The 27,185-nt window shown below is 41.7% G+C and overlaps 1 protein-coding gene across 3 annotated transcripts; it reads left to right on the top strand.

Annotated features, from left to right (window-relative positions):
- The first annotated feature begins 601 nt into the window (after window positions 1–601).
- On the top strand, window positions 602–24,636 carry MCAT (malonyl-CoA-acyl carrier protein transacylase). 3 transcript variants are annotated; one of them, XM_077169096.1, is made up of 5 exons: window positions 602–1,051; window positions 3,591–3,678; window positions 20,241–20,458; window positions 23,403–23,465; window positions 24,142–24,636. In XM_077169096.1, the coding sequence occupies exons 1-5, from the start codon at window positions 629–631 to the stop codon at window positions 24,202–24,204; spliced, it is 855 nt and encodes a 284-aa protein (XP_077025211.1). In that variant the 5' UTR covers window positions 602–628; the 3' UTR covers window positions 24,205–24,636. The 3 variants fall into 3 exon arrangements, with proteins under 3 accessions (XP_077025211.1, XP_077025210.1, XP_077025212.1); XM_077169095.1 differs by having other exon boundaries at window positions 23,403–24,636; XM_077169097.1 differs by lacking the exon at window positions 602–1,051 and adding an exon at window positions 1,071–1,312 and having other exon boundaries at window positions 23,403–24,636.
- Window positions 24,637–27,185: the final 2,549 nt, after the last annotated feature.

The raw sequence follows: 27,185 nt of genomic DNA, 5'->3' as shown, positions 1-27,185 counted from the left end.
TCGGTTTCTTAAGGACAGACTAGCAGGAAAGGAGAGCAGAAAGGAATTTGGAGCGGAGGGTAGAGGCGTGGCGTGAGGTTAGAGTCAGATTCTCTTTCTGGCCCTGAGAGTCACACCCAACCACCGCTCAGAAGCTGCATAGCTCCAATTTCCAATACCTGTTCAACCTTTAAACCTGCCTCAACCTTTAATCCTTGGTCTACTCACCTGTACGCCGACGATAATGCTAGCACCCATGCATCGTTGCACTTTTGTGAGCGATTAAACTAAGTTCTGAAAAATATGCAGGGCTTTGTTCAAAGAAAAGAATATTTATTGGATGTGTATTATGTGCAGGGCATTATGTCTGGTTTGTAGCGAATTCCATGAAAGACAGAACGTGAAGGGGGTTTTAGAGTTATTCACGTGTTAGGTAAAAAGAGTCCAAACTTCACGGCGCCTGAGTCAGTCTAAGCGCCTGGTTACACAGCAGTAAAGAACCTGGGAACTGGAGCGGAACCAGTAACAGCGGAACCTTTCTTCACGCCTCGAGGTGCCCCCACCAGCCCGGCAGGAAATGCGTCAAGGACCGCGCCGTCGCCTTCTGGCCCGGTCACCAAGGAAATGCGCGCGGGCCGGGTGACTCACCATGAGCGTGCGGGCCGCGCGGGTCGCGTGGGTCTGGGGCCGAGGTGCGGGCTCCCGCCGAGGCGCCTCGAGCCTCCCGCAGCCTCCACTGGGCGCCGTGGACGTGGCCAAGCTGCTACGGGACGCAACGGTGGCAGGGGATGACGGGCCCTCGGAAGCGGCGGCGCGGCGGCCCCCAGGCCAGTGCTCGGTGCTGCTCTTCCCCGGCCAGGGCAGCCAGGTAGTGGGCATGGGCCGCGGCCTGCTCCGCTACCCCCGCGTGCGTGAGCTGTACGCCGCCGCCCGCCAGGTGCTGGGCTACGACCTGCTGGAGCTGAGTCTGCACGGACCACGGGAAGTCCTGGACCGCACCGCGCACTGCCAGCCCGCCGTCTTCGTGGCTTCCCTGGCCGCCGTCGAGAAACTCCATCACCTGCAGCCGGCGGTGAGGCCCGGTGACAGACCAGGGAGCGTGAGCCGTGCCGGACCTCTCACAGCCGGGGCTGGAATCCGCCCGGGGAGCCAGGCAGCCAGGCCGGAGCGCGTCCACGCCTGGCTCATTCGGCGGGTTTTAATTGTGTAATGGTTGTGCCGGCTACTGTTCTAGGAGCTTGGGATAGAGCCGCGAACAAAACAAGGATCCCTGCCCTAGGGGAGCTCGTATCACAGTGGAGGGAGATAGATGATATACTATATAAATTATATAGTAAGTTAAAGATCATTATGGAAAGAAAAATTGTGCAGTAAACAGATGGGGAGTGGAGAGCTGGGCTGTGATTTTAAATTCGATGGTCAGGGAAGAAGCATTAAGAAGATATTTGAAAATGTCACTTCACCTGCAGGTAGTGAATTGATTGCTATTAGTATTAAGTAATAATAAAACAGTTGAGTGTTAGACTTAGCACTTTAGATTCATTACCCCATTTACTCTTTATTTGCCCAAGTAAAGCAAACTTTATTTGATGGGTGAGGAAAGCATGCTCAGTTAAGTGGCCTGCTGACTTGTGATTACCATTGAGTGCTCACACTAGGCCAGGCTTGTGCTAAGCACTTTAGAGACATTATCTTCACACAGGTCTTGCTCTGCCCCCGTTTCATTGATGATCTAACTGAAGCTCAGAGAGATTAGGGAACCCTCTTAAATTAAGATTCAAATGCAGGTCTCTGTGGTTGTGAAAGTCAAGTTTTTATCACAAGATTTCTAAGATATTTCCCTACATTTTCTTCTAAGAGTTTTATGATCTTAGCTCTAATATTTAGGATTTGACCCATTTTTTTAAAAAACTTTTTTATTGAAAAATATAGCATATATACAAAGCAAAGAAAAAAAAGCAATAATTTTCAAAACACACTTCAGCAAGTAGTTAGAGAACAGATCCCAGAGCTTGTCATGGGCTACCATTCCACCATCTCAGATTTTTCCTCTTGCCACTCCAAAACACCGGAGGCTAAAGGAAATGTTAACATAGTAATTCAGCAACCCTACTCATTTGTTCAATCCCATTTCCTCTGTTATGCCTCCTCCTCCTTTAATCTTTATTTCAATCTGTAGGGATCTTTGGGGCAATGCCTGTTCTTTTTTTTTTTTTTTTTTTTTGTATAATATAATATGTAAACAAAGCAAAGAAAGAGAAAAGCAGTCGTTTTCCAAGCATTCTTCAACAAGTAGTTAGTTACAGGACAGATCCCAGAGTTTGTCATGGGCTACCATACCATCATCTCAGGTTTTTCCTTCTAGCTTTTAGAGAACATTGGAGGCTAGAAGGAATAAACTTTGTTTTTTCATCATAATCAACTTTTTTTTTCTTTTTTGTGAAAAATAACATATACAAAAAAACAATAAATTTCAAAGCAGATTGCCACATTAGTTGTAGAACAGATTTCCGAGTTTGGTATGCATTACAATTCCACAATTTTAGGTTTTTACTTCTAGCTGCTCTAAGATACTGGAGACTAAAAGAAATAACAGTATAATGGTTTAGCAATCATGCTTGTTTGTTAAACCCTACCATCTCTGTATAACTCCACCATCACCTTTGATCTTTCTCCCATTCTTTAGGGGTATTTGGGCTATGCCCATTCTAACTTTTTCCTGTTGGACCAGCTGTCTATAATTTGGGGTAGGGAGAAGGGTCTAGCTGATGTTCTGGAGAGATTGGCCCCTCTAAGTTTCAGGATTTATCTTGTCCAGGTACCCATCTGGAGGTTTTAGGTTTCTGGAAAGTTACCCTAGTGCATGGAACCTTTGTAGAATCTTATATATTGCCTTAGGTGTTCTTTAGGATTGGCTGGAATGCTTTGATCCATTTTGAGTTCATTTTTGTGTAGGGTATGAGTTATGGGTCCTTTCATTCTTTTGCATATGGATGTCAAGTTCTTCAAACACCATTTATTGAAGAGGCTACTCTGTCCCCGTTGGGTTGAGTTGACTATCTTATGAAAGATATTGTCCATAGATGAGAGGGTCTGTTTCTGAACAGTTTGATTCCATTGGTTAGTATATCTGTCTTTATGCCAATACCATGCTGATTTGACCACTGTAGCTTTGTAATATGCTTTAAAGTCAGGTAGTGTGAGACCTCCCGTTTTATTTTTCCTTCTCAAGGTATTTTTAGCTATTTGGTACATCCTACATTTCCAAATAAATTTGATTATTGTTTTTCTATTTCTGCAAAGTAAGTTGTTGGGAAAAGTCAAGTTCTTAACTTCTGTACTTTATTCCCTTGGCTCCATGTGGCTTGAGAAACAGCTCCAGGGTAGAAGCAAAAGTCTGGGCTGGAGATTCCAGGTTGAAGTCACTGGTTTGTTGCAGAGTCAGCTGAGGCTTTTCCTTGTCCTGCCAAGGGAAGTTCCTCGTCAATAAAACAGCTGGACTCAGTGATTGCCAAGGCCATTTTTATGTATAGCTGGAGCACCAGGCCAACAGGACCTGGCTCCCTGAGCCCCTGAACACCCTGGCCTCATATGCTTCTCTGTCTCCACAGGTTATTGAGAACTGTGTGGCTGCTGCTGGATTCAGTGTGGGAGAATTTGCAGCCCTGGTGTTTGCCGGAGCCATGGAGTTTTCTGAAGGTACTCAAGAAGAGCTTTGATTGAGTGCAGGGGTTGTGGTCTTGCAGAGCTTACTGGGGACCAGGACCAGTGCCAAAAAGGATGCTGGACCCAGTCAAGGGTGATAAGTAAGTGAGCACCTGGATGGGTGGTAACATTGAAACCCTAAGACCAGGCTTCACCTTGATATTCTTTTAAGCCTGAAGGACTCATCAGGGGATTTCCTCTTGGTGAACAGAGCTTGCTTGACTGTCTCCCTATTACCCATACATTCTTATTTTATTTACCATCACAGCAGCCCCCCCACCCCCATGCCTATCACCTGCTTGGTATATCATAGTCATTGAATAAAATATGAAGATATATAAATATTTAATCTTGAGCCATATCAGTTTTTATTAATGATTTTGCTTATAGTTAAAACAGCATTGGGCAGTGCGACAGTGGCTCAGTGGCAGAATTTTTGCCTGCCATGCCAGAGACCTGGGTTTGATTCCCAGTGCCTGCCCATCAAAAAAATAAATAAATAAAAACAGAATTGTGCCACTATTAAGAAAATGGAAACTTTCATTCATATTCTCACATTCTAATAAAACCATTTTATCATATATAGGTATGTATATGCATAATCTTACAGAAGTTTAGCAAATTTACAGTCTTATGTTCAGTTTTTTCACTGGGCATTTTTCATTCCATGGGAGGATTTCCACGTGTACCCTTCTGATTCCAGGTGTTTTCTCTTACCTCCCATAGGCGCTCTCTATTTATTTATTTATTTATTTATTTTTATTTTCTATTTTTGGAGGATGCATGGGCCGGGACTCCCATACATTCTTAATGGACTTGCTCCATAGTTCTACTTGTGTTATGGGGCCAAAAAGGCCAAGTCAGATATATATAAGTGCCGAGTGAATGAAAATGTGTTAAAGGGAAAAGATGCAGCACTTTCTCTTCAGATCTTCTGTGTCTCATCAAATCTGGGGTGGGCCCCTAGATCTCTACTTGGAGTGCTCAGTCTCGCCACGGGGAGCAGACCCAGGACTGGGAAACTATGGATGACTGATAGTTACAAGCTATTTTGGTGTCCGGAGATCACTGAAGCTGGCTGCGCTGGGCCAGCCCTGTTTTCTCACCTTACCCTTGAGCCACCCTGACCTGGAATCTTTGGCTATATATCCAGTTCTTCAGTTCCAAGTGAGGACAATAATGCTTGTTATTATGATTATTATGCGATACCTAAAGTCATATACTTGTTGGTAGTTTGTATCACTGCCCATGTATCTGATGAGTCTTGTTTTTCCTCTTCATAATCTTTTCTCCAATCGTAAACTAATTAATAGCAATACTTGGCCTTAACAACAGCCTAGGCAGGTTAGTTATCATTATCCTCATTTTTACTAATTAAAACTTTGAACTTGAAGGTGACTTGCCCAAGGCAATATAGCTCAAAATCTGTTCCTTTTACCTTACACGAGGGTTTCTCAACAGTGACACTATTGATATTTTGGTCTGGGATAATTTTTTCTTATGGGAGGGCTGTCCTGTGCCTGTAGGATGTAGAGCAGCATCTGTGGTCTTCTCCCACTAGGGGCTAGTGGCACCCCAACTCCCAGGAGTGATAACCAAAAGGTGTCTGCAGACATGGCCAAGTGTTTTAACTTCCAATTTTGAAATAATTTCAAACTTACAAGACAGTTGCAAAAATAATATAAACCAATAAACAGAATCCCAACATACCCCACCCTATACCCAGATCCACCAGTTGTATCGTTCTGCCACCTTTGCGGTATCACTCTATTTACCTGTTTTCTGAATATTTGAGAGCAGGCTGCACACATCATACTCCTTGAACACAATACTTCCATGTATGTTTCCTGAAAACAAAGATATTCACTCATGTAACCATTTTAAGAGCACTTATCAAATTTAAGAAATTTAAGATTGATATAAAGCTTACAGTCTATATTACAGTTTTTCTTTATGTCTCAATAATGATCTTTTGAGCATTGTCACCTTCATCCTTAGATCCCATCCAGCATCATATGTTTCATTTAATTGTCATCATCTCTTTAGTTTATCTTTCTTTATGTTAATTGTGGAACCATGTATACAATATAATCTTCTCATCCCACCCTTCCCAAACATACTGTTCAGTGGGATTAATCACATTCACAATCTTGCAGGACCCTCACTACCATCCATCATTAGAACTTTCCCTTTATCCCAAGAAGAGAGACTCTGTGCTCATTTTGCGTTAACTCCCCATTGTCCCTGCCTCTCACCCGTGGTAACCTACCTATACTTTCTGTCTTTATGAGTTCACATATTTCTGATATTTTCTTTGTGGTTATCACAAAGAAATCATGGGGATTAAATTTAACATCCTAAATCTTGTTTCCTTTAATACAGACTTAACTTCAATAGCATACATAAGCTATGTTCCTATACCGTTCCATCTCCCCCATATTTATGTAGTTCCTGTCACAAATTACATATTATACATTATAAGATGAAAACCATTGATTTACCATTACAATTTTGGGTATGTGTATTCAAACATATTTTTTTTTTTACTTTTTTTTGTGAAAAATAACATGTTTACAAAAAAGCAATAAATTTCAAAGTATATTGTAACAAGTAGTTTTAGAACAGTTTCAGAATTTGCTATGGGTTAACACTTGCACAATTTCAGGTTTTTCCTTCTACCTACTCCAAGACACTTGAGACTAAAAGAAATATCTATAATGATTCAGCAGTAGTAGTTATCTGTTTAATCCTGTCTTTTCTGTTTTTTTTAATATTTTTATTTTATTTTTTTAAATACTAAAAAAACACAAAGAAAATACAAACATTCCTATTTTAATCATTCCATTCTACATATGTGATCAGTAATTCACAATATCATCACATAGTTGCATATTCATCATCATAATCATTTCTTGGAACATTTGCATCTATTCAGAAAAAGAAATAAAACGAAAACAAAAAAAATTTATGCATACCATACTCCTTACCCCACCTTTTCATTGATCACTAGCATTTCAAACTAAATTTGTTTTAACATTTGTTCCCCCTACTGTTTATTTTTATTCCATATGTTCTGCCCGTCTGTTGACAAGGTAAATAAAAGGAGCATCAGACACAAGGCTTTCACAATCACAAAGCCACACTGTGAAAGCTACATCACTATTCACTCATCAAGAAACATGGCTACGGGAACACAGCTCTACATTTTCAGGCAGTTCCCTCCAGCCTCTCCATTATGTCTTGAACAACAAGGTGATATCTACTTAATGCGTAAAAATAACCTCCAGGATAACCTCTTGACTCTGTTTGGAGTCTCTCAGCCACTGACACTTTGTCTCATTCTACTCTTCCCCCTTTTGGTCGAGAAGGTTTTCTCAATCCCTTGATACTGAGTCTCAGCACATTCTAGGATTTCTGTCCCATATCACCAGGAAAGTCCACACCCCTGGGAGTCATGTCCCACATAGACAGGGGGAGTGTGATGAGTTTGCTTGTTGTGTTGGCTGGAGAGAGAGGCCACATCTGAGCAACAAAAGAGGCTCTCTTGGGCGTGACTCTTAGGCCTAATTTTAAGTAGACTTGACCTATCCCTTGTGTGGGTAAGTTTCATATGAACAAACCCCAAGACTGGGGGCTCAGCCTATAGCTTTGGTTGTCCACACTGCTTGTGAGATTATCAAGAATTCAACTTGGGGAAGTTTTTTTCCCCGTTCTCACCATTCCCCGAAGGGGACTTTGCAAATACTTTCCCACTCACTGATCAAATCACTCTGGGATTCATCGGGCATCACTCTAGACAAACCAACAAAATCTCATGTCCTACCGAAGGTTCCAAGTACTAATGGTGATCAATCAAGCCATCTACATAAGTTATATTAGGAAATGCACTAGTCAAAATATAAATTTTATACCAAATAAACATTTTCTGTTTTACAGCTGCATAATATTCCATCATATGTATATACTACAGTTTGTTTAGCCACTCGTCTGTGGATTGACATTTTTGCTATTTCCATCTCTTTGCAATTGTAAATAGTGCTGCTATAAACATTGGTGTGCAAATGTCCATTTGTGTCCTTTCCCTCATGTCCTTTGAGTAGATACCTAGCAATGGTATTGCCGGGTCATATGGCAATTCTATATTCAGCTTTTTGAGGAACTGCCAAACTGCCTTCCACAGCAGTTGTACCATTTGACATTCCCACCAACAGTGGATGAGTGTGCCTCTGTCTCCACATCCTCTCCAGCACCTGTCATTTTCTGTATTATTGATAATGGCCATTCTGGTGGGTGTGAGATGATATCTCATTGTGGTCTTTTTTGTTTGTTTTTTATTTTTTAAATTTATTTATTAATTTAAAAAATTAACAAACCAAATAAAACATCAGCATATATAATCAGTAATTCACAATATCATCACTCAGTTGCATATTCGTCATTTCTTAGAACATTTGCATTAATTCAGAAAAAGAAATAAAAAGACAATAGAAAAAGAAATAAAACGAACACAGGAGAAAAAAAAAAGATTATACATACCATACCCCTTACCCCTCGCTTTCATTGATCACTAGCATTTCAAACTAAATTTATTTTAGCATTCGTTCCCTCTATTATTTATTTATTTATTTATTTTTTTGGTGTTTAAAAAAAAGAATTTAATAAGTTGCAAGTTTACAGTTCTAAGGCTGAGAAAACAAGCCCACAGAAATGTCCAATCTAAGGAATCTAGGGAAAGATACCTTGGTTCAAGAAAGCCGATGACATTCAGGGTTTCTCTTTTAAGTGAAAAGGCACATGGCGAACATGGTCAAGGTTTCTCTCTCATCTGGAAAAGTACATGGCAAACATGGCATCATCTACTAGCTTTCTCTCCTGGCTTCCTGTTTCATGAAGCTCCCCAGGAGGTGATTACCTTTTTCTTTTTTTTTTTTTTATCATCACATAGATGTATGATCATCATTTCTTAGTACATTTGCATCGATTTAGGAAAAGAACTAGCAAAACAGAAAAAAATATAGAATGTTAATATAGAGAAGAGAATTAAAATAATAATACTAATAATATATATATATATATATATAAAAAGGAAAAAGAAAAAAAACAAAAACAAAAGATACAAACACACAAACAAACAAACAAAAAACCATATTTCAGGTGCAGCTTCATTCAGTGTTCCAACCTAGTTACATTACACTTAGGTATTATTGTGCTGTCCATTTTTGAGTTTTTGTATCTAGTCCTGTTGCACAGTCTGTATCCCTTCAGCTCCAATTACCCATTATCTTACCCTGTTTCTAACTCCTGCTGGTCTCTGTTACCAATGATATATTCTAAGCTGATTCTCGAATGTCGGTTCACATCAGTGGGACCTTACAGTATTTGTCCTTTAGTTTTGGGCTAGACTCACTCAGCATAATGTTCTCTAGGTCCATCCATGTTATTACATGCTTCATAAGTTTAGTCTGTCTTAAAGCTGCATAATATTCCATCGTAGGTATACACCACAGTTTGTTTAGCCACTCGTCTGTTGATGAACATTTTGGCTGTTTCCATCTCTTTGCAATTGTAGATAATGCTGCTATAAACACTGGTGTGCAAATGTCCGTCTGTGTCTTTGCCCTTAAGTCCCTTGAGTAGATACCTAGCAGTGGTATTGCTGGGTCGTAATCCATTCTGCCATTCTATGTCTTTTGATTGGGAAATTCAGTCCATTAACTTTTAGTATTATTACTGTTTGGATAATATTTTCCTCTACCATTTTGGCTTTTGTATTATATATATCATATCTGATTTTCCTTCTTTCTACACTTTACTCCATACCTCTCTCTTCTGTCTTTTCGTATCTGACTCTAGTGCTCCCTTTAGTATTTCTTGCAGAGCTGGTCTCTTGGTCACAAATTCTCTCAGTGACTTTTTGTCTATAAATGTTTTAATTTCTCCTTCATTTTTGAAGGACAATTTTGCTGGATATAGGAGTCTTGGTTGGCAGTTTTTCTCTTTTAGTAATTTAAATATATCATCCCACTGTCTTCTAGCTTCCATGGTTTCTGCTGAGAAATCTACACATAGTCTTATTGGGTTTCCCTTGTATGTGACAGATTGTTTTTCTCTTGCTGCTTTCAAGATCCTCTCTTTCTCTTTGACCTCTGACATTCTAACTAGTAAGTGTCTTGGAGAACGCCTATTTGGGTCTATTCTCTTTGGGGTGCGCTGCACTTCTTGGATCTGTAAATTTAGGTCTTTCATAAGAGTTGGGAAATTTTCAGTGATAATTTCTTCCATTAGTTTTTCTCCTCCTTTTCCCTTCTCTTCTCCTTCTGGGACACCCACAACACGTATATTTGTGCGCTTCATATTGTCATTCAGTTCCCTGATCCCCTGCTCAAGTTTTTCCATTCTTTTCCCTATAGTTTCTGTTTCTTTTTGGAATTCAGATGTTCCATCCTCCAGTTCACTAATTGTAGCTTCTGTCTCTTTAGATCTACCATTGTAGGTATCCATTGTTTTTTCCATTTTTTCTTCTTTGTCTTTCACTCCCATAAGTTCTGTGATTTGTTTTTTCAGATTTTCTATTTCTTCTTTTTGTTCAGCCCATGTCTTCTTCATGTCCTCCCTCAATTTATTGATTTGGTTTTTGAAGAATTTTTCCATTTCTGTTCGTATATTCAGCATTAGTTGTCTCAGCTCCTGTATCTCATTTAAACTATTGGTTTGTTCCTTTGACTGGGCCATATCTTCAATTTTCTGAGCGTCATCCATTATTTTCTGCTGGTGTCTGGGCATTTGATCAGATTTCCCTGGGTGTGGGACCCAGCTGGTTGAAAGCTTTTTCTGTGAAATCTCTGGGCTCTGTTTTTCTTTTCCTGCCCAGTAGGTGGCGCTCGTCTGTCTGCACGGCAGTCGCCCGGGAAACCGCGCGTGGAGGTGGGGGTCACTGGCCGCCGCGGCTTGGGAGAGTGCTGGTCCTAATTGCCCAGCTGGCCCGAAACGCCAAGTGTGACGGGAGGGCCCCGCTATCCAACGTTCCCAGTCAGACCGGGGAGCCACGTGCGTGGAGGGGACCCCAGTCGCCAGCCGCCCCGGCCGGGAAAACGCGCGCCCCTCGGGTAGCTCACCGCAGCAGATTCTCCCTGCCCGTTCAGCTGTTCCAGAATGGGGTACGCTGTCTTTTTGGTCTCTGTCGTGACTCCGGGAGCTGTTTCGTATTGTTTCTGTTTCTTTAGTTGCTTTTCTGGAGGAGGAACTAAGACCCGCGCGTCTTACTAAGCCGCCATCTTCTCCGGAAGTCGTCTCTATTATTTATTTTTATATCATATGTTCTACTTGTTTGTTGATAAGGTAGATAAAAGGAGCATCAGACAGAAGGCTTTCACAATCACACAGTCACATTGTGAAAGCTATATCATTATTCAATCATCCTCAAGAAACGTGGCTAGTGGAAAACAGCTCTACATTTTCAGGTAGTTCCCTCCAACCTCTCCATTACACCTTGAGTGACAAGATGATATCTGCTTAATGCATAAGAATAACCTCCAGGATAACCTCTCGACTCTGTTTGGAATCTCTCAGCCATTAACACTTTGTCTCATTTCACTCTTTCCCCTTTTGGTCGAGAAGGTTTTCTCAATCCCTTGATGCTGAGTCTCAGCTTCTAGGATTTCTGTCCCACGTTGCCAGGAAGGTCCACACCCCTGGGAGTCATGTCCCACGTAGACGGGGAGGTTGGTGAGATTGCTTGTTGTATTGGCTGGAGTCATTGCAGTTTTGATTTGCATTTCTCTAATGGCCAGGGAAGTTGAACATCTCTTCATGTGTCTTTTGGCCATTTGTATTTCCTCTTCTGAGAAGTGTTTGTTCAAGTCTTTTTCCCATTTTGTAATTGAATTGTCTGTCTTTTTGTTGTTCAGTTGAACAACCTCTTTATAAATTCTGGATACTAGACCTTTATTTAATATGTTGTTTCCAAATATTGTCTCCCATTTTGTAGGCTGTCTTTTTACTTTCTTGATGAAGTTCTTGGATGCGCAAAAGTGTTTAATTTTGAGGAGTTCCCATTTCTTTCTTTCTTCAGTGCTCACGCTTTGGGTGTAAGGTCTATAAAACCGCCTCCAAGTATAAGATTTATAAGATATTTCCCTACATTTTCTTCTAACAGTTTTATGGTCTTAGACCTAATGTTTAGGTCTTTGATCCATTTTGAGTTAACTTTTGTATAGGGTGTGAGATATGGGTCCTCTTTCATTTTTTTGCCTATGGATATCCAGTTCTCTAGGCACTGTTTATTGAAGAGACTGTTCTGTCCTGGGTGAGTTGGCTTCACTGCCTTATCGAAGATCAACTGTCCGTAGACAAGAGGGTCTATATCTGAACACTGTATTCGATTCCATTGGTCAATATATCTATCTTTATGCCAGTACCATGCTATTTTGACCGCTGTGTTGTCATAAAGCACCTTAAAGTCAAGTAACGTGAGACCTCCAACTTCCCTTTTTTTTCTCAGGATGCTTTTAGCTATTCGGGGGCACCCTGCCCTTCCAGATAAATTTGGTTATTGGTTTTTCTGTTTCTGAAAAGTAAGTTTTAGGGATTTTAACTGGTATTGCATTGAATCTGTAAATCAGTTTAGGTAGAATTGACAGCTTAACAGTATTTAGTCTTCCCAATCCATGATCATGGTATGCTCTTCTATCTATTTAGGTCTTCTGTGATTTTTAAAAACAATTTCTTATAGTTTTCTTTGTGTAGGTCTTTTGTCTCTTTAGTTAAATTTGTTGCTAAATATTTTATTCTTTTGGTTGCAATTGTGAATGGAATTCTGTTCTTGATTTCCTCCTCAGATTGTTCATTACTAGTGTATAGAAACACTACAGATTTTTGAATGTTGATCTTGTAACCTGCCACTTTGCTGTACTCATTTATTAGCTCTAGAAGTTTTGCTGTGGATTTTTCGGGGTTTTCGACATATAGTATCATATCATCTGCAAACAGTGAGAGTTTTAATTCTTCCTTTCCAATTTTGATGCCTTGTATTTCTTTTTCTTGTCTAATTGCTCTGGCTAGAACTTCCAATACAATGTTGAATGACAGTGGTGATAGTGGACATCTTGTCTTGTTCCTGATCTTAGGGGGAAAGTTTTCAGTTTTTCCCATTGAGGATGATGTTAGCTGTGGGTTTTTCATATATTCCCTTTATCATTTTGAGGAAGTTCCCTTCTATTCCTATCCTTTCAAGTGTTTTCAACAGGAAAGGATGTTGAATTTTGTCAGATGCCTTTTCTGCATCAATCGAGATGATTATGTGGTTTTTCTGCTTTGATTTGTTAAAATGGTGTATTACATTAATTGATTTTCTTTTGTTAAACCATCCTTGCATACCTGGAATGAATCCTACTTGGTCATGATGTATAATTCTTTTAATGTGTTGCTGGATTCGATTTGCTAGAATTTTGTTGAAGATTTTTGCATCTATATTCATTAGATTCAACTGTAATTTTCTTTTTTTGTAATATCTTTGTCTGGCTTTGGTATGAGGGTGATGTTGGCTTCGTAGAATGAGTTAGGTAGCTTTCCCTCCTCTTCAGTTTATTTTTGAAGAGTTTGAGCAGGATTGGTACTACTTCTTTCTGGAATGTTTGGTAGAATTCACATGTGAAGCCGTCTGGTCCTGGACTTTTCTTTTTGGGGAGCTTCTTAATGACTGATTCAATTTCTTTACTTGTGATTGGTTTGTTGAGGTCGTCTATTTCTTCTCGAGTCAGAGTTGTTTGTTCATCCCTTTCTAGAAAGCTGTCCATTTTATCTACATTGTTGTATTTATTAGCATAAAGTTGTTCATAGTATCCTGTCATTATCCCCTTTATTTCTGTGGGGTCAGTGGTTATGTCTCCTCTTCCATTTCTGATCTTATTTATTTGCATCCTCTCTCCTTCTTTTTGTCAATCTTGATAAGGGCCCATCAATCTTATTGATTTTCTCATAAAACCAGCTTCTGGTTTTATTGATTTTCTCAATTGTTTGCATGTTCTCAATTTCATTTATTTCTGCTCTCATCTTTGTTATTTCTTTCCTTTTGCTTGCTTTGGGGTTAGTTTGCTGTTCTTTCTCTAGTTCTTCCAAGTGGACAGTTAATTCCTGTATTTTTGCCCTTTCTTCTTTGTTGATATAAGCATGTAGGGCAATAAATTTCCCTCTTAGCACTGCTTTTGCTGTGTCTCATAAGTTTTGATATGTTGTGTTTTCATCTACATTTGCCTCGAGATATTTACTGATGTCTCTGTCTCTTGTAATTTCTTCCTTGACCCACTGGTTATTTAAGAGTGTGTTGTTGAGCCTACACATGTTTGTGAATTTTCTGGCGCTCTGCCTATTATTGATTTCCAACTTCATTCCTTTATGATCTGAGAAAGTGTTTTGTATGATTTCAGTCTTTTTAAATTTGTTGAGACTTGCTTTGTGACCCAGCACATGGTTTGTCTTTGAGAATGATCCATGAGCACTTGAGAAAAAGGTGTATCCTGCTGTTGTGGGGTGTCATGTTCTATAAATGTCTATTTTTTTTTTATATGGGCAGGCACCGGGAATCGAACCCGGGTCCTCGGGCATGGCAGGCAAGCACTCTTACCTGCTGAGCCACCGTGGCCTGCCCTATAAATGTCTATTAAGTGTAGCTCATTTATTGTATTATTCAAATTCTCTGTTTCTTTATTGATCCTCTGTCTAGATGTTCTGTCCATTGATGAGAGTTGGGAATTGAAGTCTCCAACTATTATGGTAGATGTGTCTATTTCTCTTTTCAGTGTTTTCAGTGTTTGCCACATGTATTTTGGAGCATTCTGGTTCGGTGTGTAAATATTTATGATATGTCTTCATGCTGAATTGTTCCTTTTATTAATACATACTATCCTTCTTTGTTTCTTTTAACTGCTTTACATTTGAAGTCTAATTTGTTGGATATTAGTATAGCTACTCCTGCTCTTTTCTGATTGTTATTTGCATGAAATATCTTTTCCAACCTTTCACTTTCAACCTGTGTTTATCTTTGGGTTTAAGATGTGTCTCCTATAGACAGCATATAGATGGGTCCTGTTTTTTAATCCATTCTGCCAGTCTGTGTCTTTTGATTGGGGAGTTCAATCCATTAACATTTAGTGTTATTATTGTACGGGTAGTACTTTCTTCTACCATTTTGCCTTTTGGATTTTATATGTCATGTCTGATTTTCCTTCTTTGTACCTTTACTCATAGTCTTCCTTTGTACACTCTTTTCCACACCTCTCTCTTTTGTTTTTTCATATCTGTCTCTAGTACTCCCTTTAGTATTTCTTGCAGAGCTGGTCTCTTGGTCACAAATTCTCTCAGTGATTTTTTGTCTGAAAATGTTTTAATTTCTCCCTCATTGTTGAAGGACAATTTTGCTGGATATAGAATTCTTGATTGGCAGTTTTTCTATTTTAGTAATTTAAATATATCATCCCACTGTCTTCTTGCCTTCATGGTTTCTCCTGAGAAATCTACACATAGTCTTACTGGCCTTCCCTTGTATGTGATGGAATGCTTTTTTTTCTGAAAAAGCATTTCAGAATGCTTTCTCTTTGACTACTAACATTCTGATTAGTGTCTTGGAGTACGTCTATTTGGATCTATTCTGTTTGGGGTACGCTGTACTTCTTGGATCTGTAATTTTAAGTCTTTCATAAGAGTTGGGAAATTTTCAGTGACAATTTCCTAGATTAGTTTTTCTCCTCCTTTTCCCTTCTCTTCTCCTTCTGGGACACCCACAACACGTATATTCATGCGCTTCATATTGTCATTCAATTTCCTGTGTTCCTGCCCATAATTTTCCTTTTTTTTCCCTATAGTTTCTGTTTCTTATCAAATTTCAGATGTTCCATCCTCCAGTTCACTAATCCTATCTTCTGCCTCTCGAAATCTACCATTGTAGGTTTCCATTGTTTTTTTTATCTCTTCTGCTGTACCTTCATTCCCATAAGTTCTGTGATTTGTTTTTTCTGACTTTTGATTTCTTCTTTTTGTTCATTCCTTGCCTTCTTTATATCCTCCCTGAATTTATTGATTTGGTTTTTGATGAGGTTTTTTATGTCTGTTCATATATTCTGAATTAATTGTTTCAGCTCCTGTATCTCATTTGAATTGTTGGTTTGTTCCTTTGACCGGGCCATGTCTTTAATTTTCCTAGTGTGATTTGTTTTTTTTGCTGGTGTCGAGGCATTTAATTACCTTAATTAGTTTATTCTGGAGATTGCTTTCACTTCTTTTACCTAGTGTTTTCTTGCTGGATGAATTTGTTGTCTATCTGTTTTTTGACATTCAGTTCAGCTTTTTCTGGACCACTAGTTTAGGTTTTGTTTAACAGAGGAGAATTTTTTGGTTCTCGTTTTCTTGTTTCTTGCCCTGCCGGTATGGTGCCTTTCCCCTCCACCCTTAGAAGGGTCTACTTAGACCCCAGCCAGATTTTCCCAGACCAAACTGATCTCCTATCAGGAGGAAAGAGTCACCTGTGTCAGTTTTCTCTGACGGTGAGACCCAGAAGGTTGACTTTCCTGTAAAGTCTCTGGAGTCTGTTTTTCTTATCTTACCCTGTATGTGGTGCTTGTCTGCCTGCAGGCCCCACCAGGATAAGATGATGTGGTACCTTTAACTTTGGGAGATTCTCCCTGCTGGGGGCGTGGTGGAGACAGAGGAGAGGTCGTAGGCTGGTTTTAAGGACTTCTAATTACCAAACCCTGGTGTCTGAATTCCTTGTAGGAGAGATTCCACCTGAGTTGGGCTTCACTCCTCTCCTGGGGAAGGCGCAGGCTCCAGACAAGCCCTGAAACGAGGTTGTTTCTGCCTATGCCTGGGGCAGTTGCAGCCTGAGAATTCCTGCTGCTGTATCCAAAGGCAGTCAAGCCTCCATAGAAACACAGCCACAAAAACCTCTGTTTCTTTTTTTTGTTTGTTTTTTTTTCCCCGTCAGTCCTGCCCCCTTGGTACTGGGGCAAAAATGAGCGACCTCCACTTTGACCAGGTTCACCTGAGCTGGGAGCCTGTTTTTAGTAGTCAGAATTTGTAAATTAATTCCACAATTGGCATTTGTTTGGCTCAGCCCCTGCTGCTGGTTAAGTTCCTTTCCTTTCCCCTCTGTGAAGCAGCCTGTGGGGAAGGGGCACCAACCACCACGGCTTGGGGAACTCACGGTTCTGGAGGGGCTCGCAGCCAGTCCAGCTGGTCCAAACTGGAGTATGCTGTGTGTCCATTCACTGACGTGGCCCCAGGAGCTGTTTTGTTCTGTTTCTGGTTATTTGGTAGTTGTTCTGGAGGACGAACTAAAACGCTCACATTGCTAAGCTGCCGTCTTGCCCCACCTCCAAATGTTTTACTCTCTTCTCTGTTTTAACTCCTCCTTCTCCTTTGAGCCTTCTTCCAGTCTTTAGGGATATTTGGGTTATGCCCATTTTAATTTTTTCATTCTGCAAAGGGCCGTCAATAATATGGGATGTGGGGATGGAACTGGTTGATCTTCTTGGAGAAACTGGCTTCTCAGGGTTTCGGGACTTGTCTGGCTTAGGAATCATTTGAGGGTTTTAAGTTTCTGGAAAGTAATCTTAGTGCATGAAACTTTTGTAGAATCTCAGATAGAGCCCTAGGTATTCTTTAGGGTTAAGAGGGATAGCTGTGATTGGGGTTTGGCAAATCGTGGTAATGAGCAATATCTAGCTGAAGCTCAAGTAAGAATAACCTCCAGAATAGCCTCTGAATTCTATTTGAGCTCTTTCAACCACTGATACCTTATTTTGTTACATTTTCCTCTCCTTTTGGTCAGGAAGGAATTGCTGCCAGGGAGACTTTTACCCCTGGGAGTCACGTCCCATGTAGGGGGGAGGGTAATGATTTTCCTTGCAGAGTTGGGCTTAGAGAGAAAGAGGCCACATCTCAGCAACAAAGAGGTTTTCTGGAAGTAGCTCTTAAGTATCACTATAGGTAGGCTTAGTTTCTCTGCTACAAAAATAAGCTTCATAAGAGCAAGTCTCAAAAGCAAGGATTCACTTATTGACTTGGGCATCCTTAAAGTTTGAGACAGTACCAGATGTTTCCCCGGTGGTAAAGTTTATAGCTCCATATTTTTTCTCAAGTCCCTCAAGGGACTTTGCCAGTACTTTGTTTTTGTTTTTTTTCTTTTACATGGGCAGGCATTGGGAATCGAACCGGGGTCCTCTGGCATGGCAGGCAAGCATTCCTGCCTGCTGAGCCACCATGGCCCGCCCTTGCCAGTACTTTTTAACTCTGGGATGTATCCAGGTATTATATTAAGTTATATAGAATTACAAGCCGTCATTCCTATTCTGGGCTCCATGTTTTCGAGTTGTTTAAATGAGCTATCCAGACAGGTTGAGTTAGATTATGTGCTGCAGAAAATTTAGGTTTTGTACAAAATAAACCTCTTTTCCTTTTATCTCATACAGTAGGTGAAGCTCTAAAACTGTCATCCTTTACCTTACCTTCTGATTTACCTTAGTCTGGACCAGATCAGCTTTGTTCTTATCTTTAATTGAAGCTTGGTCTCTTTTTCAGTTTCTTTAACAGTTGTTATATATAGCAGTGCAGATTTTCAGAGCTACAGAACTCTAATTCTGTGTCTTATGTTGAATTACTATTACATTTTATGTATTTGCCTTTTAGATCCTGTAGGAAAAAAATAGTAGTTATAAACCAAAAATGCAGTAGTACTGGCATTTATATTTGCCCATGTCATCTTTACCAAAGATCTTTATTTTTCTCATGTGGCTTCAGTCATTTGTCTTGTGTCATTTTGTTTCTGCCTATAGCACTCCTTGCAGGGCCAGTCAAGTGGTGGTACAGTCCTTCAGCTTTTGTTTATCTGGGTATGACTTAATTCATTTTTCAAAAACAGTTTTGCCAGATACAGAAATCTTCATTGACAGTTATTTGCTTTCAGCACTTTAAATATGTCTTCCTATTCTCTTTTGCTTCCGCAGTTTCTGATGAGAAATTGGCACTTAGTCTTTTTGAGGCTCCCTTGTATGTGACATGTTGCTTCTCTCTTGGAGCTTCCAAAATTCTCTCTTTATCTTTGGCATTCGATTGTTTGAGTTTTTTGGACGTATCCTGTTTGGAGTCCTTTGAGTATCTTGGATATGTATATTCATGGCTTTCATTAAATTTTCAAAGCTTAAGCCATTATTTCTGGAGTATTTTCTCTGCCTCTTTTTCTCTTCTCCTTCTGGGACTGCCATATTAGGTATATTTATGTGCTTCATGGTTCCCACAGGTTCCTCAGGCTCTGTTCGTTGTTCTTCATTCTTTCCTCTTTCTACTTCTTAGACTAGATGATTTCATTGATCTTAACTTCAAGTTCGCTCATTCTTCTGCCAGTTCCAATCTGCTCTTGAACCCCTCTAGGGAATAATAACTTCTGTTATTGTGGCCTTCAGCTCTGTTTGGTTCCTTTCCGTAATTTCTCCCTCTCTGTTGATATACATTTTGTGCTCATCTGTCGTTTTCCTGATTTCCTTTAGTTTTGTCCATGTTTTCCTTTATGTCTTTGAGCATATTTAGGAATAATTTTTTAAAGCCTTTCTCTGGAATATCCCTGGTCTAATCCTCCTCATTGATGGCTTCTAAAACTTTAATCTTCTCCTTTGCCTCAGCCATCACTTCCTGTTTCATAATCTTTTGTTGAAACCTGGACATTTTAATATTTTAATTTATTATCTCTGGAATTTAGACTCTGAGACATCTGTTCCTTAAACTTGAATTCAGCTAGTGTTAGGATAGAGTTTTCCTTGAATGCCAGGATCTAATAAAAAAATAGAAAGAAGGAAAAAAAAAAGAAAACACCTTTCCTAGTCTTTGCAGATTGAGGGCTCTCCGGGTTCTCTCTTGGGGGTTATCTATACAGCAAGTTTGAAGAATAGCTCCACACCAAACATTGGGGCCTCCTGGATCCTTTCTGAGCATGTGCCCTATCTTGGGCATATGCATGTGCCCTTAGGAATTCCCCCTTTATTTGGATAGGAGTATCCCCTCTCACCCAGGAAGGAGTTTCCTCACTGGGAACTGCACTGTGGGTCCCACAGCCAGCAATCCCTTGCCCCAGGTGTCATGACTTGACTGTTCTCCCACAGGCTTCCGTAGGGGAGCTCAGTGAGCCACCTTCTACAGTAGAGTAATTTCTGAGAGGGCGAGTTCCTCAGGCCACTACCAGACAGATTGGGCCAGACTTAGATGCCCCCAGTATGTGCACAAGGGTTACTCTGCTCCCTCCAGAACTCGGACGAGGGATCAGCACTGGGAGCCCTGGCTGGCTCTTTACCCAGGGCCAAGGGCAGCACCCTGGTTTTTGACAATGGAGGTAACATCTTGATCTTTATGTTCAATACAGAACCACAGAATTCCGGCTTTGTGGGTCAGCAACGAACCCCAGTTTCAGGATTCCCAGCACAGCTGTGTGGGACTTGTGCTTTTGTCTCTCTGGTCTGGGCCTCTCTCCTCTGTTATGTGTCCTGATTTTTCCAAATACATTTCTCTCTGGATAGGTTTGTATGCAGTGAAAATCCGAGCTGAGGCCATGCAGGAAGCCTCGGAAGCTGTCCCCAGTGGGATGTTGTCTGTCCTCGGCCGGCCGCAGACCAAGTTCAGCTTCGCCTGTTTAGAAGCCCGGGAGCACTGCCAGTCCTTGGGCATAGAGAAGCCCGTGTGCGAAGTGTCCAACTACCTCTTTCCTGACTGCAGGGTGATTTCAGGACACCTAGAGGTTGGTGTTGATGGTGGTCACCTCCATGGACCCCACCCATGGAGCTTTGGGGAATTAAACAATGCAGAAGGTTGGGGTGGGTGCCTTGCCAAGCTATGACCTCTGGGAAGCATTTGAGGGCCAGGGGTGTGTTGGTGGGAGGCAGGAGATTGGGGTACTGTCTTGTTCCCCTGCACACCAGTGGGGACAATATCTACAGTAAAGGGGCCCTTCCTGGCACACATTCTGGGAGTCTCAGGAGCCTTTGATCTCGGTGTTTCTTAGAGAAAATGAAATAAGCCATTTTCTTTTGGGTTGCTATGTCCCCCTGCTTTTTCTTAGGTGTCCATTTTTGAAGTTGAGTTAATTTTCTTTCCTTCTGTCCTTCCATTCAATCAAACATTTATTTATTTATTTATTTATTTATTTATTTTATTAATTAAAAAAATTAACAAAACATTTAGAAATCATTCCATTCTACATGTACAATCAGTAATTCTTAATATCATCACATAATAATCAAACATTTATTGAGCACCTTCTAGGTAAGATGCACTGGGGCCTGCAGACTAATAAACCAGGTTCCCACCTATGAAGGCAAACTCCAGAACTGGGGACACAGGTGAGGGTCAGGCTAATGCCTTGTGGGCCTGAGGGTACAGCACCTGAAGGGTAAGCGCAAGTTTGCCAAGAGGGGGAGCATCCCAAGCAGAGGCAGGAGCCCTGGACAGGATTCTGGAAAGAGCAGTTCTGTAGTGAGTACCTGTCTTGCTTAGACAGGGAGAGAGTGCTTGGGGATAGTGGAGGAGATAGTGACCCCAAGTTGACCTGACTCTGGAATCTGTTCTGTCCGCTCGGCCACACTGAGTCCACCTGCCCTTTTAAGGGTTTGCCAGAGTGACCAGTGTCCTTGTATATATCCTCTCAATATGTCCTGGTAGGACAGTTCTGAGGTGATGGAGTTGGGAAGATCAGTTTGTCATGTGTAGACTGGAAAGGAGCCCAGAAGTGGTACAGGCAGGGCCATCCAGCCAGGGTAAGAGTCTCCTCCACATCCCTCCTCCTGGGATTCCTAGGTTTGTCCATTTGGTGCCCTTGGAAGTGCCACAGCAAAGAGCTCAGGTGAGGGCAGGGGTAGCCCTGAGTCGGGGAGTTCAGGAAAGCCTGCCTCTTTCTAACAGTCGATGTGAAATAAACACCTTTGCCACCATTGGAACAGTATCTGAGCCATGGGCTACTCACAGAGGAACCTGCTGGGACCTGAGGTTCTGTGGCCTCGACTAGGACTTGAGTGGGCCCAGCTATTGACTGAGTCCAGAGAGCACCTGGAGAGCACTGAAATGCCACAGGAAATGCCCCTGAGGGGCCATCTTCATAGATGGTAGGCATCAAAACAATCCAGGCATGGTGAGAAGGGCTCAGGCAGGTTCCTCAGTGAGATGGGAATGGATTGGGTATGATGAGAGCTGTGAAGCACTGGAACAGGCAGGGAGGCTGCAGTAACAAGCAGCCCCGGCCTCGGCCGTTCACGAACCTCCATGCTGCCAGTACACGTTTCATGGGAGCTTTTCACTTCAGAGTCTGGCTGTTGGAGCAGCCTCTGGTTAGAACTGTGACACATGGCAGAGAGAGGTGAGATTAGGTGAGGCACAGCTGGCTTCTGCTCACACTTGATTGGTCAGAGGTCCTCACCTGACCTTGCCTTGGTCTACAGCCCACCTGCAGGGAGAGACGCCAGGTGATGGGTGAACGAGTGTGATCCAACCCCAAATGGTAATCCCTCCTACCCTTTGGGGAGACAAACAGCCACCCTATTTTTCTTTTCTTTTTTTTTCTAAGGGACCTGATGGGCTTGGTATACCAGTTAATAATAACTAACCCTTATGTAGGGATGTCAAGCTTAGTCCTGAGCACTGTATATAGTAACTCACTAAATCCTCACCTTATCCGTGTGGGATAACTATTATCCTCAGATAAGCACAGAGAGGTAAAGTGAATTGCCTGAGGTAGTGCAGCTGATGGGACCATTTTAAGTCTCCTAGACATCAGCTCACAGGTGGCCCCTGGTACAGTCTCAGGAAGGGCTGCAGGTAATTTCACATAGGAGGGGCAGGGCTTGCGAGGGCATGGGCTCTCTAAGAACAACATCTAATTTTAAGATCTTTACAAATTATGTCATTGGTTGTTGTAGTAGTTCCATGTGTTTGGGCCTATGGGCTGGCCCCTGAGGCCCTTGGGAGCCGCGGTGCCCTTCAGCTTTAGAAAAAGAGCTCTTTTCTTCTGCACAGGCATCCCAGATGAGGGTTCTAATGGGAAATTCCCTGCTTGTCAAATGGGGCTTGGATTTTCCTTCTGAATTTTTACTTTAATGATTGTGAAGTAACAAGAAAACAGGCTTATTAAAAACTGAGGTTCAGTGGTGCAATGCTCGCCTTCCATGTGGGAGACCCAGGTTCAATTCCTGGACCATGTACCCTCCCCCCCAAAAAAAATTTGAGACATAACAGAATTATAATTGCAAACTAACCCTGGATAGTGCTATTTTGGCTTATCAGCCACTTACACATATCTTACTTGACTTTCCTAGCCACTTTGTGAAGTAGATGAAATTATGTTTATTTTTACAGAAGAGTAAAAAAAGTGTGAAAGAGGTGGTGATTGCCTGGGCCACTGAAGCCCCATTTCCCAGCCCCAGAGCCCTCAACCATGCCGTGACCACCTTCCCAGATGGGGCATCTGAATTGTTAGATCCTTTAAGGAGGGCTTCTGAGATACTGCTTGAGTATACTATTACATCTTTACTGGAACTGAAAAAGTGAACTAAGTTGGTTTGGGGGATGTGTAGAGAGGAGCCTGTGACAACGTCACGCTACCAAGGGCAATTTGTGCCTGTGTGTGCTGCTTCCTCTATCCACTCCTCTACCCCAAATTTACTTGGTATAAGCCTCCTTTCTTTTTGTTCCAGGCTCTGCAGTTTCTACAGAAGAATTCCTCTAAGTATCATTTCAGACGCACCAAAATGTTGTCGGTGAGTGGGGGGTTTCACACCCGCCTTATGGAGCCAGCCCTGGAGCCCCTGACTCAAGTTTTAAAGACATTTGAAATTAAGAAACCTCTGATTTCTGTCCATTCCAACATCGATGGAAATAAATACCTGCATCCAAAACACATACAGAAGTTGTTGGTGAAGCAAGTGGTCTCCCCCGTGAAGTGGGAGCAGACTATGCACACCATATATGAAAGGAAGAAGGGCACTGACTTCCCCCAGACCTTTGAAGTTGGACCTGGCAAGCAGCTGGGAACTATCCTGAAAAACTGTAACTTGCAGGCGTGGAAGTCCTATAGTCATGTGGAAGTGCTGGAGGCCGATGGGCAATCCGACCTGTAGGAACCCCCCAGTGATGGCCTGTGGGGTGCAAGGCTTGGGGTGGGCCAGAGCAGGAGGGGCGATAGGGAGCAGCTATGCAGAGGGACGATGTGTCACCCCTGCACCTGTGCCACCTGCAAGGCCCATCTATGAGTGACTGCAAGTAAGTGTTTGCAAAGTATTTTGAGTTGCCACCTAAAAAAGCACTAAATATGCTTATCTCTTTACATGATATGGTCCATTTTTTTCCCTCGAAAAATAGTCAAATGCTAGGGGGAAAGCTGCTACAATGATGGTTATGGCAAGAGACTGGTAAAATTTTCTGTTCCTCCACCAGCTTTGCTGCTGTGGGCAGCTGCAGCCCCTCCGCAGGCCAAGGTTCCTCTGCTCAGTGGGCTGAAACACCCTGGCTGGCAGGTATGTGCTGAGGATCAGGGCCAGCCCTCCCACTGGTGCTCCCATCATTCTGATCAGTGACAGGTGCCAGGTCCTCCCCCCATTGCTGGAGCTTCTCCACTTCCCTGGCAACTCCAAGATCGTCATTGAGCACCTACTGTATGCCATAGAGTGAGTAGCCTCTACCCTGGGAGCAAGGTGTCAGGAGTGGGAAGGTACCAGGAAGGGGCTCTCAGATCTATACGTGGGTGACTGAGGACCTTGACCCCCTGGGGCGAGCCCTGGCTTCTTCAGAGAGCAGTTCCCTGAGGAGGTCCCCCTGTCATGCAGCAGTGAGAGTGACTGTACTGGTGGCCCTGTCAGGCCCATCTGTACACCCAGGCCAGGGCACAGCCTCTTGCATTCAGATTCATTAAATACCAGCAATTCTAAACTCCTTGGTTGGTTTTTTCCATTATTAACGACATGGGAAGATCTTACTAAGAATGAAATTTCTGAATTTTCTTAAATTATAACGTTGCTATTGTATAAGCATATGCCAAATCCTCGACAGGGTTGTGAATTTTCAGTTTCATGGGTTTTCTCAGTAGTTTCTCTGTTGGCCTTTGGGTAGAACTGTTCTTTACCGGGTGGGACCATTCCCACTGCAGGTGGCACCCCTGGCTCCCAGCCTCTTCCTGCCGCTCACACTTCCAGGCATCATGAGCCCAGAACTTGCCTGCACATGTTTCCTTCCACACACCCCTGGCTGAGAACCATTGCAAATATTAGGAAAGAGTATCTAATTTCCACATGCTAAGTTTGAGTTTTCCTTGGAGCACAATGAGGAAAGGACTGTTTCTTTAAACTATTTTGGAAATTGTCAAATGTTCCTTAAGAACTTTGTTTTATTTTTATTTTTAAAAATTTTTTTGTGAAATACATACGAAACAATAAATTTCAAAGTACAAGTAGTTATAGAATAGATTTCAGAATTTGGTGTGGGTTACCAATTTGAATTAGTTCCAAATTTCAAGTTTTTCCTTCTAGCTGCTCCAAGATACTGTAGACTAAAAATAAGTATCAATATAATGATTCAGTAGTCATATTCATTTGTTAAAATAACTTCTCTGTTATAACTCCTCCTTTCCTTTGATCCGTCCCCCAATCTTCAGGGATATTTGGGTTATGCCCATTCTAACTTTTTTCATGTTGGAAAGGGCTATCAACAGTATAGGATAGGGAGTGGAACTGATGTTCTTTAGAGAGGCTGGCCCCTCTGGGCTTCAGGACTTACTTGGCCTAGGAGTCATCAGGAGGTTGTAGGTTTCTGAAAAGTAAACTAAATGCATGCAACTTTGGTGGGATCTCAGATGGAGCCCTAGGTGTTCTTTAGAGTTAACAGGAATGGTTTTGGTTGGGGATTAGCAAACTGGTAATTAGCAATATCTAGCTAAAGCTCACATAAGTATAGCCTCCAGAATAGCCTGTTGACTCTATTTGAACTCTCTTAGCCATTGATACTTTATTTTGTTACATTTCTTTTCCCTCTTTTGGTCAGGAAGGCATTGTTGATCCCACGGTGTCAGGGCCAGACTCATCATCCCTTGGATTCATGTCTTACATTGTCAGGGAGACTCACACCCCTGAACATCATGTCCCACATATGGGGGAGGGTAATGATTTTCCTTACAGAGTTGAGCTTGGAGAGAGAGGCCACATCTGAGCAACAAAAGAGGTTCTCTGGAAATAACTCCTGGGCATAATTATAGATGGGCTTAGCCTCTCTGCTACAGAAATAAGCTTCATAGCTGCAAGCCTTAAGATCAAGGGCTAACTTTGGAGTCCCTAGTGTTTGAGAGAGTATCTGGGTTTCCTGGTGGGAAAGTTTAATAGTTCCATTTTTTTTTCAGTCCCTTAAGGGATTTTGCCAGTACTTTTTAATTATCTACCCAACATACTCTGGGATGTATCTGGGTATTACTTTAAGCTATATAGAATTATAAACCCTCATTCCCATTCTGGGCTTCATGTATGTGTGTTATTTAAATGAACTATCCAGAAAGGTTGAGTTAGATTATGTACCACAGAAAATTTAGGTTTTGAACCAGAGAATGCTCTCTTCCTTTGGTCTTTTACAGTAGGTAAAGTTCTGAAATATAGACATTGTCATCCTTTACCCTGTATTTACAGATTTACCTGATAACTGATGTTCTAGTTTGCTAGTTGCCAGAATGCAACACACTAGAGACGGATTGGCTTTTAATAATTAAAGGGGATTTATTTCGTTAGTTCTTCAGAGGAAAGGCAGCTAACTTATAACTGAGGTTCTTGCTTATGTGGGAAGGCACAGGTGATCTCTGCTGGCCTTCTCTCCAGGCCTCTGGGTTCCAACAACTTTCCCCAGGGTGATTTCTCTCTGCATCTCCAAAGGCCTGGGCTGAGCTGCGAGTGCTGAGATGAGGAATGCTAAGCTGCTTGGGCTGTGCTACTTGGGTTGAGCTCTCATTTAAGCACCAGCCAATTAAGCCAAAATCATTCATTGCAGCAGGCACGCCTCCTAGCCAATTGCAGATGTAATCAGCAACAGATGAGGTTCACGTACCATTGGCTCATGTCCAAAGCAACAGAATTAGGTGGCTTCATCTGGCCAAGTTGACAACTGAATCTAGCTACCACAACTGATTCAACCAGCTCGGCTTTGTTCTTATCTCTAATTGAAGCCTAATATCTTTTATGGTTTCTTTAAAAGTTTTTGTATATAGCAGTGCTGACTTTCAGAGTTGCAGAACTCCAACTTCAAATCTTCAGTATCACACTGGAACCCAAAGTTCCAGGGAAATACCAGGTTATATTTATAGCATATACATATAGCACAGCATCTCAGAATCTAGGCATAATACTTAAAGCCCAGGAATAAATGTGACTGCTGTAAGAGCTTACTATCTAGGCCCCAATTTTCTTATAAAAAGAGACCATACAGTATTTGTCCTTTTGCTTTTTGCT

The sequence above is a fragment of the Tamandua tetradactyla genome, chromosome 7, assembly GCF_023851605.1.
Source record: "Tamandua tetradactyla isolate mTamTet1 chromosome 7, mTamTet1.pri, whole genome shotgun sequence".
NCBI lineage: Eukaryota > Metazoa > Chordata > Mammalia > Pilosa > Myrmecophagidae > Tamandua > Tamandua tetradactyla.
Note: the sequence above shows the minus strand (reverse complement) of the source record. Positions and strands in the feature narration are given on the sequence as shown.

What these genes read in the sequence shown, in the direction of transcription:
- MCAT (XM_077169095.1), top strand. Translation starts at nt 629, where the DNA reads ATGAGCGTGCGGGCCGCGCGGGTCGCGTGGGTCTGGGGCCGAGGTGCG. An exon ending in AGCCATGGAGTTTTCTGAAG is followed by an intron (nt 3,679 to 20,240) that starts GTACTCAAGAAG and finishes CTCTCTGGATAG; the next exon opens with GTTTGTATGCAGTGAAAATC. An exon ending in TGATTTCAGGACACCTAGAG is followed by an intron (nt 20,459 to 23,402) that starts GTTGGTGTTGAT and finishes TTTTTGTTCCAG; the next exon opens with GCTCTGCAGTTTCTACAGAA.